At 37.0% G+C, this 11,053-nt stretch overlaps 2 protein-coding genes across 3 annotated transcripts; both read right to left on the reverse strand.

The window, feature by feature from the left end:
* Positions 1-291: 291 nt before the first annotated feature.
* LOC135690578 (uncharacterized) lies at positions 292-4,626 on the reverse strand. The gene is made up of 2 exons (XM_065208170.2): positions 4,320-4,626; positions 292-1,305 (listed from the first exon to the last, which is right to left on the reverse strand). The coding sequence occupies exons 1-2, from the start codon at positions 4,485-4,487 to the stop codon at positions 880-882; spliced, it is 594 nt and encodes a 197-aa protein (XP_065064242.2). The 5' UTR covers positions 4,488-4,626; the 3' UTR covers positions 292-879.
* Positions 4,627-4,986: 360 nt separating this feature from the next.
* LOC135690580 (ras-related protein Rab-30) lies at positions 4,987-10,615 on the reverse strand. 2 transcript variants are annotated; one of them, XM_089116180.1, is made up of 2 exons: positions 10,384-10,615; positions 4,987-7,735 (listed from the first exon to the last, which is right to left on the reverse strand). In XM_089116180.1, the coding sequence occupies exons 1-2, from the start codon at positions 10,564-10,566 to the stop codon at positions 7,304-7,306; spliced, it is 615 nt and encodes a 204-aa protein (XP_088972306.1). In that variant the 5' UTR covers positions 10,567-10,615; the 3' UTR covers positions 4,987-7,303. The 2 variants fall into 2 exon arrangements, with proteins under 2 accessions (XP_088972306.1, XP_065064244.2); XM_065208172.2 differs by having other exon boundaries at positions 4,987-7,741; positions 10,384-10,612.
* Positions 10,616-11,053: the final 438 nt, after the last annotated feature.

An 11,053-nucleotide genomic window follows, 5' to 3' on the forward strand; every position in this document is an offset into this window, starting at 1 on the left:
TCTGGTACTTCTGGTACGTCTGGTACTGATGGATTACTTCCACGACCAATACCCTAAGGAAATATATTTTAGTGGAAAAAATGAAATTGACTAGCATATGTGAGACTAACAGAGAGGTTTGACTTAAAAGATAGTTCAAAAAATGCTCACATATAAATGCCCAAATAAAGCGGAAGTGAGTTTATACTGTGTCACAATTTGATAATAATTGTGACACAATGCTAGTAAATCAAATCAAAGTACCAATTTAATAAAAAAGATAAAAGAATAGCTACAAGACAAACAAGAGTAGAGTCATAATTTCTGCTAATATACACTAACATAATTATCATTGCTGAAAAACAGGCATTTTAAAAATTGACAGTCATTCAACACTAGAAAGCCCTAAAACTGACAATATGGCAAAAACAAAAACCAATATGGCAAAAAAGCATCTAATTTTCTTGCACCAAAAATCTCTAAAGCAAAAAGAAAAGTTATTCTGAAAAAGTTAAAAAACTGATGAAGTTATTAAAACACAAAATTTCCTATTCACCTTTCAAGTATTTAAATTACCATGTGACTTACTAAAACTAAAACTATCTAGGCTTAATATTAAACATATATTAATTATCTCATAAAGGCCAGTGGGTATGCTGGTATTCGTTCAAATTCCTTGATTTAGTTTAAATGCGAGCAATTTCTCCTCCAAGACAAATCATTTGCAAGGGGACATTCAAGTCTCAACCTGAGGTTTTTTGCGCATTGTGCTAAAAGCCTCGCACCAGCAATGACAGTAATCAGAGAAGATGCTTAACAGTCTTTCGGGAAAAAGATTACAATAAATGTCCAGTCATATAAAAATTTAGTTTTTTACACGTGGGAACTGCCAACACAGTGCTAACAGCAGGAAGCCTTTTTATGAATTCGCTCTTGAAAACCACCACCAGATGTTCTTTCTACTGGCTTTATTTTTTCCCTAACAATACCATAGGCGACTCTGTTGAATACTTCAGACACGTCTTCATCGCTATGTGCAGAAATTTTCAAATATTCTTTAAAAAATCCAGGATTACTTTTCAGGAAATCGTTGACCTTACTGTCAGATACTGTTGGTGTATCCAGATCCTTCTTGTTACCAACTAGAACAAATATTGCCTTCGGAGAGAAGTCGTCATTGATAATTTTAGATACTGTAGGTTTTATTTTTTTAAAACTCTTTTCAGAGTCTAAAGAAAAAACAGCAACAATGGCATGTACATCTTTGTAATAGGATTCTGTCATCGATTCATATTGTTCCATTCCGGCAGTGTCCCAAATCTGCAACTAAAAGGGCACATTTTTATCGAAATCGAAGGAGTACAGCTGCTTTTTCTCATCTAAAAAGGGTTTGCATTGGAATGACTAAATAGAGGCCATCCTTAAATTTTGTAAACAAAGTCAAATCTCAAGAAAACATTCGCGGCTACGTCGAATGTAGACACTTCAAATCAAGTTATTTCGGCTCTGTTCATAAAGTTAAGAACAGAGAGAGACCAATATACAGTGATTGAAAAATGTGCCTGTGCTCACTTGACTATATCGCAGGCAATTCATAACACATTGGGCTGCTTTTGCGCAGTAAGAAATATTAAAATATGATCTTTCAGGTTATGGGATCAAAATTCAACAATTCTAAAAATTGATTTTTGTGACTCTTTTCGAATGTCAAAAATTTCATTGAAAAAAATTTGGGAAGAAACAGGAACAATACTCTGTTACTGATAGAGGGATGGGCACAAAATAAATTATCGCAGAACAAGCTAAGGCAGAACAAAAAAGCCGCAAGTTGCCAAACGAATCTGCAAACGTGTCAAAAATGGCGGACAGGGGTGACAACATAGATAATCTGGTAAGGGAATATTTTTTCAAGGGATTACGTACAAGGAAATATGTCTGTTTCTTTAACGAAATCACAGGTGCATTGTTAGCCTCGGACACTGAAAAGGAAAATCAAGCAAATAGGTCTCCGAATGCCGGATTATGAAATGGATGCTATAAGAGCAACTGTAGGAGGGATGCCAGGTGGCCCCAGAGTAATCTTGGGTACCGCGCTGTTTGGCATGATCTTTCAAATCAACGGCATTAGGGTTCCCCGCAACATAGTAGCAAATTTCTCACCAATTGAAATGTTGTTGTTGTTGTCCCTCAAGCGCGAAAAGCTTTGCGATGGAAAGTTTTGCCGTGAAAAAGAAAGTTTTGCCGTTGAAAAAAGATTTTGCCGTAAAAAAAAGAAAGTTTTGCCGTGAAAAAGAAAGTTTTGCCGTGGCACCTGTGGGCCACCATAAAAAGTGATAAAATTATCGTTACTTGGCAAAGGTGGAACTAAGCTGTTGATTGCACATTATATTTGTGGGAATGTGTTGAAGAAACAGCCTTCAGTTCAAGCTATTCAAGAAGTTCAATTTTGTGTTGAAAACTGCTCTTGGAGTTTCCTCGGGTGTAAAATGGTAAAGATTGTGTGCAATAATGGAGAAATTTTAGCCATAATTAAATTGCTTTTTTTTAAGGCCATTGTGTGTTTGAATATTATAAGGAATTCTTTTTAGGGTTAGTTTTTATGGATAATTGTTTAAGGTTTTTGATTTAGCCTTAGCATCTTTTGGGCTTGCTGGGCTTGCTGGGCTCGCGGGAGGGGGCAGAGACGGATCCAGACTACAGCAACCTATGCAAAAGCATAAGTCAGACAGCAACCAAACAAAAAATTGAGACTATGACAATCTTTAATCAGTAATTCCTTTGTCTAATTCTTCAGTAACTTCCATCCTAGATCTGCTCCTAATGATACCAACTGCATGCAAAAAGACAGAGCATATGGGTGTTTCTAACACAAAAGGATGTTGCTTCTCTTTCTGAAATCTCTTGCATAGGTCAGAATTCAGACTGGATTGCGCCTTTGGGGCAAATATAGGCTGTGGCCTTTTTAAAGGAAGAAAACCAGCTTTCACCAGTATAGAAGACCAATTTACTAATATGGAAGTTCTATGAGTTCAAAATCAAAGAATCATATCACCAAGAATGCTCCCGAAAAATACCCCCCTCCACTAAACATTTTGTCATCAATTTTTTCCAAAGACAATATTTTTCCTGGTTAGGGATTGGGGAGGGATGTGTCGCTAAACTTGCATTGACAAATGAACTATTGTTTCTAACAACTGATTATGCCTTTTGTTCATGTAAATTCATCCACAAGCTAAATAGAACCTTTGAGGTATATACATGCATGAACCTTTGAGCCTTTGAGGTATATATTTGTAGAATAGAACCTTTGAGGTATATATTTTTAGGATAAAAGAACATCATTTATTTGGTCTAGGATTTTAAGTGTGTTTAATGCTACTGCTTATGTTTAAAGCATCTTCTTGCCCAGTATGCAGATCATGGCAATAGCACAGGAGGGGGGATCTTCCATAATAAAGGTATCTGGAACAATGGTTGATTTTTTAGATATTTGTTCTCCTTTGACAATGTCGGTCTATAGAACAGCCTTTGAAAACAGGAATTTTATCCTGACAACCCAATTTTGATGATAATAAACTAAACCAAATTAATCTTTGAAATTTCCCAGCTCAAACCAACTCTAGACATCTGTTATCTAAACAATCTCTAGACATCTGCTAGCTCGAATGACTTGGGAATGAATTTGGTCAAATATATCCTTTTCCGAGATTAGTCTTGACTAGGGTATCATTTTTGAAGCAACTGGTTTAGCCTAGGGTAACATTTTCTGAAAATTATTCTAGCCAACAGTATCATTATGAATATGCTCATGACAGAACCCTATCCAAAATTTAGTCAATAACCCCCTTTCGACAAACCCAAGATGCAAGCATGCTGAAGTGTGCTCTTCAGTTGTGCAAATTAGTGTACAAAACTATTCTACAGCCCAAGGATATCAATAAAGAAGCGGAAATGAACTAAGATAAGAAAATGTTCATGATTAATACCTATTTACTATCAAACCTGCAAGATTGTGTTGATTTTGAGACAACATAATTCTTTATTTGCCCTAAGCAACAGGACACACCCATGTCACGCCCGTATCTCGAAATGCCACACCCTTTACCAAGTGTGCAGGAACCTTTCAGAAAAAATATCTCAGGTGTGCACTTGACATACCCAGTCTGCCGGGGCAGTGCCACACGGATAAATTCGTCATTGAGCTTTAAATTTTAGCATTGCATAGATTTCCCATACGAACAACAAATATTGTTTTGCAACTGCATGTTTTGGATAGAACGGCGAGCCTTTCCTCTTTAAAAAAATTTGTATTTCATCTCAAACAAACCAACTTAACTTACTGTAACTTGCTGCTCCTCGACCTCGTCGTCTCCAACCACCACTGTGACATCATGATCGTAAAACTCAATTTCAGCGTTCTTTTTATTAGACTTGCCCCTTATTCGGTTGAAAATTGTTGTTTTCCCCACACCATATTTCCCTATTAAACAAACTTTATAGAGCGACATGATTCAAATAAGATGTAAGTATGGTAGGTGTGGATAGGTGAAACATAACTTCAAAAGAAAGAAAGCGGAAGTTAATATTTAGCCTCTTTTTGACTCAAGACTTCTTGCGAAAGAGATACTTTGGTTCGAAGAACCCAAAGAACAACATTGTTAAAAGAAATCTACGTTTGATTGGCAGTTCTATATGGCTCTATCATTTGTGTTAACAGAGACGGCGCAGCAAAAATAAACTGAGGGGGGGGGTCCTCCCATATTTTGATCATTGCAGCAGAAATTCCATCACATCCAGTGGCGTACCCAAGGGGGGAATAGGGGGGTCCGGACCCCCCTACTTTTATAAAATATGATCCTCGAGATTTGTCCAAAAATCATGTAAAACTCATTGGGGGGGGGGGGGGCAGTATACTGTATGCTTGTATAAATAACAATTGTAAAATACTTCGATATTTACCGTAGCTAACACTGATCAAACAACGGGGGGAAATTTTGCAAAAAGGGCGTTTCCCGCATTTGTGAGCTTCTGAAGGGTGTGGTAAAAAAATGTCTGGGGGCTCCCCCCCAGACCCCCTCCACTACTGCAGCCCTGGGTACGCCACTGATCACATCCATGTGCCTTTGTAGTATCTAGAGAGCGAATGATGAAATAGTACTTAGTTTCTATCTCCCTGCATTGAGCAAAAAAGAACTCATTGATAATATTTGCTTTTGCTTCTACATTGGCAATGAATAAGCCATTTTTAATCAGATGGGGGATGTTAGAAACTGTCTTTTTATTGACAAGTCTGTTCAAGATTTCCTGTAGTGAACAAATCAGACAAAATTATCAGAAGGCCCAGGGATGTGCCGATTGGGGGCGTGGAGGGGGGCGGGCGTCACGTCGCACTTCTAGAAAGTTGGTCATGCAGTGGGAACCTTAGCATTAAATAGGATATTTGACCAAATTTCAACCTATAATTCATTCAATTTATTGGTCATGATTGGTCATAGTCAATTTTTTTTTGAAATACACTCTTTTTTTATAAGAACAATTTTATAAGAACACGAGCCTCAAATTGGTTAAAGCTAAAAGCAAATTAAGAACAAGCTGAGGCTGAGCTACTATAAAATGCAATTTTGAACAACGTTTTATCTAAAAAACGAGAACTTTTATCCATATGTGGGTTCTTCTTTGGTGAATATCCAAACCTGTGGGCAAATGATGGCTGTCTCACTCACTTTGTTGGCACATAAGGCCTGAACACCTCCCTTGAGCGAAAACGCTAGCAATCGCACTGCTTACACCCTATCAATTTAAGAACAAATTAAGAACAATCCACCCTCATATTTTTGAAAAAACAGTCAACCTGAACTCGAATTCACTGGTTCGTACAAAAAAGGGGTTTATTGCAAATAACTTGCTATAAGGAGCAAGCTAACGACTATAAGAAATGACTGCAAGAAATAACTGCAAGAATTTTTCTGAGATGCATTTTAAGCTAATCTGAAGGGTGTGGTCGCAAAAATTTTTTCCTCGCTCCGCTCGCAGGGACATCGTCTTTCCATTTTGCCCTGACCCCAGAGCCTCTGAAACCTCTCGGCGGCCTTCCAGCCATATTTGCCCTTCAATTCTTATAAAATTTTATAGATTAGAGGACATTTTATGAGCAGCCCAAAAGAAGCTGCAGCTCATTTTTCCAGTTTTCCTAATCATTGGCTTTTCGCAAAAAGATGCTCAGGGATTCACCCAAAAACGCGAACTCCAGGAATATTAGTTTCCGCAAACTTAATTTCCTTATACTTTCATGTCATCATTTGCTCTTACTTGTTATCATTAAGTGTGTATTTATATGATCATCCATTTCATTGTTAATGAATTTTCTATGGAGAAACAATCGGTCAAAAAAGTAAAGTTGGTCACTTTTTTTCTGAATGCCCCCCTCCCCCCAAACAAAATTGTCTAGGCACATCACTGAGAAGGCCACATATAAAAACAAGACAAAGAATTTTAACTATTTCTTCGCTTCTTGCAGCATAAGATAACAATGTCGCACTAACTTCAAAATGATTATTTATAAAGGGGCTCCAAAGAAAGTTGGAAAGTGAAGGGGCCAAGGGCAAATTGGAGACCCATAACAAAAAGTTGCAAAAAAGCTCTACTATTTAGGCAGGGAAGTAGGGGACATGGACCCTGGCCTCCTCCCATTGTCGAAGGCATGTAATGCTCTGTTACATGCACCCTCAATACATTAAATAACGAAAATTTCGAATAGCAATTCTTAAATCTGCTTTTTTCTAACTAAAAAGTTTATTAGACCGGAAAAAACATAATTTTGCATTTATTCTGCTCTAGATATCTTTCTAAACGATTTATCATGCAAAAATCACACAAAATTGTAAAACCATTATGTGCTATCCATTGTGAAAGCCGACACAGCCATATAAGACAACAACCTTTTTGAGAGCTCACAATTAAACTGGTATTGCTTGCTCTTTCAGATTATGGGAACAAATTTCAGAAATTCTAAAAAGGTATTTTTATGACGTCATCACTTGACAACTCTATAGCTGTCATTTAAACAACTGCTTGTCCATAACACCCCCCCCCCCCTCCCCAATGGTTTGCAAGTGATAATCTTGCAATACCTACAACATCATTGTAGTCAACTGCAAAGGGTCTCGTGCGATATGAATGCAACAACTAATCAATTAATAAACAGAATATTCCATTTAAAGTCAATAGTTGACTATTACAAAAATTATTACTGCCAGATGTAATTGAAGAGTGCCCTAAACCCACATAAAAATATATTTCAATGATAATTAACAACATAAAATACCTATAAACAAAAACATGCCCTGCTTTCTGACTTTTGAATAATAACATCAATTTCTTGTTTCTTCTTAATAGGCCAAACTCTTTTGCTGACCAACTTATGTGCAATGTTAGAAAAAAGTTCCTTAAGTCCATCACCTGTTTTTGCTGAAGTTCTATTATACCTGGTGAAAAAAGATACATTACTTGACAGAAAATCAGAGACTCTTTCCTCTTGAACTTCTTGTGCATTTCTCGCTAAGTCACATTTGTTTCCTACAAGAAAGAACATTGAATCTGGAGCATAGTCATGTCTTTTTATATCCTCCATTATGTCATTTATCGCACCAAAGCTTTCTGTGCAACCAAATGAAAAAACAAGAAGAACAGCATGAGATTTTCTATAGTAGCTTGTAGTCAATGATTGATAACGGTCCATGCCAGCAGTATCCCATATCTGTAACTGAATAACACAAAGAATATGATAAATCTTCAGGCAAGAATCAATACGTTACAACTATTGTGGTCATTTTAAATGTAAAATACAACCATTTTAACTGGTAGAGGTGCACTAAATTCTCGTTTTACAAATCAATGACTTGAATACAAAACTTTGGCTTGGAAATGTAAATTTCAGCAATAAAAATGGGCCAATTAAAGCATTTGATGATTATGTCATCACTTTTGCTTCAGAAACCTAGCAAAAAATAAAACAGAAAAGATCATGTGGAGAAATTAAGAAAAAGAGAAAGGCTTGGTTTTTGAAAAAGTGGCAGCTTTGTTAATCTCATCATGGAAGCTCACTTAAATATTCAATCCAGTTATACCCAACACAGACGAGTGGAAAAAGGGCAGGCAAGCAGATGTTCAAGTTAAATTCTGCATTGAAGCTTATATCTGATGCACTACATCTTGATGACCCGACAAGCATGCAGACAGTGAGGAAAATGAGGATTATGTTGAGTTTGGATGCATATGGTGACATATCCTGGCACCAGCTGCATTTGGTACCTTGGGACACAACTTTGTGTGATCTGTTACCTCCAGTAGTAAAGTAAAAAAGATATGTTCAAAACGCTTCCTTACTTGCAGGCTGACCTGGTGTGTCCACTCTCATTAACTTGTGTAGCCAGGCTCACCCAAGATATCTTCTCAATGTAAGACAAGCGAGATTGCCTGTTTTAGATGGGGCATCAATTTGGTTTTGTCATTGCCAAAAAAATCTAAAAATTTCAACCTCATCAAACACGAAATTTATGATGGTATTAATTTGAGGCATGCATGGAACTTAAAGAATTTTCCTTCGGAATGTGTTTGTCAGGCAGTTAATCACACTTTGAAAGTTTAATGATAAGCACACACTTTTGTGCAAAATGGTTATAATGAAATGAGAGATCTCACTGGGGAAATATTGTCAACTGTATGCAAGGATGTGTGTAAGGGACCTTGTTTGCAACAATCTGAGAATTGGGTAGAAACAGTAGTGTAGAGCCAAAAAATGCAGAGAGGGGAGGGACCCCAGTGCTTTCTCTATATTTTATACAAAATGAACATTTCAGTTGTTTTCGTTTGCATCGCTTTTTAGGGTTAAATCATCTTCCAATGTCTACCTGTTACTTGAGAAGAAATATCTTAAAAATAAAGAATTTAAAGTTTAGTTAAATTTTGTCAGCATTTATTGAGTTTTCTGTACCCAAAGCATCGTAGCAAAATTCCTCACAATCATTTATGTAGTCTGTAGAATTCCATATGCAGGACGTTATTTTCCCCGTGACCCTGTGACCATTGGTCATAGGAAATCATGCTAAAGATAGTTTTGATCTTTTCAATGTAATGAGGTTATTTTCCTTTGGGCATTTTTATTCCTTCCCATTTCCTAACTTTTCGTGAAGTGTATAAAACTGTTAAATAAAGGTGTATTTTAGTGCATCCCTGGTCCCTGTTCTGTCTGTAGCTCTATGCCTCTGGATTAGCAAATACATTTTCATTTTCCTCGTTCAATAAATGATGCACAATCTTTCCAATTGTTTCTTTTTATGAAATATTAGAACCCCAACTGGAAAATGGATAAACCTTTACTCCACTTTGAAAAAACTCTCTACTCCAACTCCATATTTCTAAAAGTGTTGCCCCCTCCTCTCAACATTATAGAAATGAACATGTGTTAGCATTTATCTCTTTCTCTCTTCGTAAAAGTGTAGCCTGTTCCTCTGCACTTTTCTTCATCAGTTCAATGTTTTCACTTGTGTCTGCTAAACTGATTCAAACAACATAATTTGTAATGTTTCTTTAGATACTCCAACTAAAAAACTCCTAATGATTTTCACAGGAAATTGTTTTCAGAAGATTGTGGTCACAAGAAGTCTTTGAAAAAGTCCCTGGAAACATGGTCTTCAGCTGCATTCCAACCCCTGATTTAATTTCTAACATTCCCGAAGCACCATCACTGGTAAAAGCAACCAAATTCCTCGCTAGGTAATTATTGTTAAGAGATTAGATTGAGCAGTAATGTGCAAATTGATGCAGCATCTTGTCCTGATGTCCATTCGATATCCTAGGAACACATTAACTGGTGAATCTCTAACAATAGTCTTGATGTAGACAATCAGACAGGAGGCATTTGCTCCAGATGTTGATTCATCAATGATGATTGATATGATTCATCAGATGTTGATTCATCAATGATCATTGTACAACTGATTGTGTTGATCATCTCTGTACATGCCCACCTTGAATGAAACGTAACATTCTTTTGTTGAGGAACAAGAAGTGTTTCATATCAAGCAGTTCCGAGGCACTTCTCCGTATATGTGTGAATTGGAAAGCTTTGTCTATCCCCCCCCCCCAACTTTTTTGCAAAACAATAGAGCTTTTTTCAAAATCTTTTGTTATGGGTGTTAAATTTTTCCCTTGAATACACAGTGCAGGGAGGGCGACCTTCATAAAATTGTGATCGTATAAACAGCTCTCTACGTTTACAGTCTCTAAAATGAAATTAGGAAAAATGAAAATAAAAAACAGCTATAGCTTGGGTAACTTGGTTTCATGAAATTTTCCTTCCAGCAATAATTGGTAACAAACCTATAAATAAAATCACTAACTTACATTTACTTCGTATTTTCTACCCGAAAAGTCCACTGTTGTTCTGTGTATATAATTGTCGATTTCAGCTCGAGGGTTTTCACTGAAATCTTTACCTCGAATTGAATTGAACAATGATGTTTTTCCAACGCCTGGCAAACCAACTAGACAGACTTTGTAGGTTAGTGTGCTGCCCCTCGTCGACATCTTAACAACAACAACTGCTGCACTTAGGCCAGGTTCACTTTCTGGCACCTCCGCAGTAACGCAATGAAGAACCAGCATGAAAATGTGTACACTGGGGTAATTTCACACGCTGATGACGATGCCGAACAGACACAAGCCGAAAAATGCCAACAAGTACTATTTTTAGACTGGAGTACTTGGCCCCAGTCCTCGAAATGGGGCAATCTCCATATGTCATTACTGATTTATGAAAAAAAGGGGAAAGGAAAGAGTTAGGTGCATCATCATATACTAAAATATATTAGGAGAAAAGGAAATGAAAAACTGCCCCTTTATGCTATTTTTAGAATGGGGTTCTGGAACCCAGTTCTCGAATTTGGGTTTTACCTTCATAGTCTAGGCTCTAAGCACAGTATTTGACATGAATTGTGCAAATTGTGGTACCAGCATGAAAATGGGTACACTGGGGCAAATTGACACGTTGATAATGATGCTGAACAGACACAAG

This window comes from Rhopilema esculentum, chromosome 4 (genome assembly GCF_057945365.1).
Source record: "Rhopilema esculentum isolate cy_ngs chromosome 4, ASM5794536v1, whole genome shotgun sequence".
NCBI lineage: Eukaryota > Metazoa > Cnidaria > Scyphozoa > Rhizostomeae > Rhizostomatidae > Rhopilema > Rhopilema esculentum.

What these genes read in the sequence shown, in the direction of transcription:
- LOC135690578 (XM_065208170.2), bottom strand. Translation starts at nt 4,487, where the DNA reads ATGTCGCTCTATAAAGTTTGTTTAATAGGGAAATATGGTGTGGGGAAA. An exon ending in TCGAGGAGCAGCAAGTTACA is followed by an intron (nt 1,306 to 4,319) that starts GTAAGTTAAGTT and finishes GTGCCCTTTTAG; the next exon opens with TTGCAGATTTGGGACACTGC.
- LOC135690580 (XM_065208172.2), bottom strand. Translation starts at nt 10,566, where the DNA reads ATGTCGACGAGGGGCAGCACACTAACCTACAAAGTCTGTCTAGTTGGT. An exon ending in GTAGAAAATACGAAGTAAAT is followed by an intron (nt 7,742 to 10,383) that starts GTAAGTTAGTGA and finishes TGTGTTATTCAG; the next exon opens with TTACAGATATGGGATACTGC.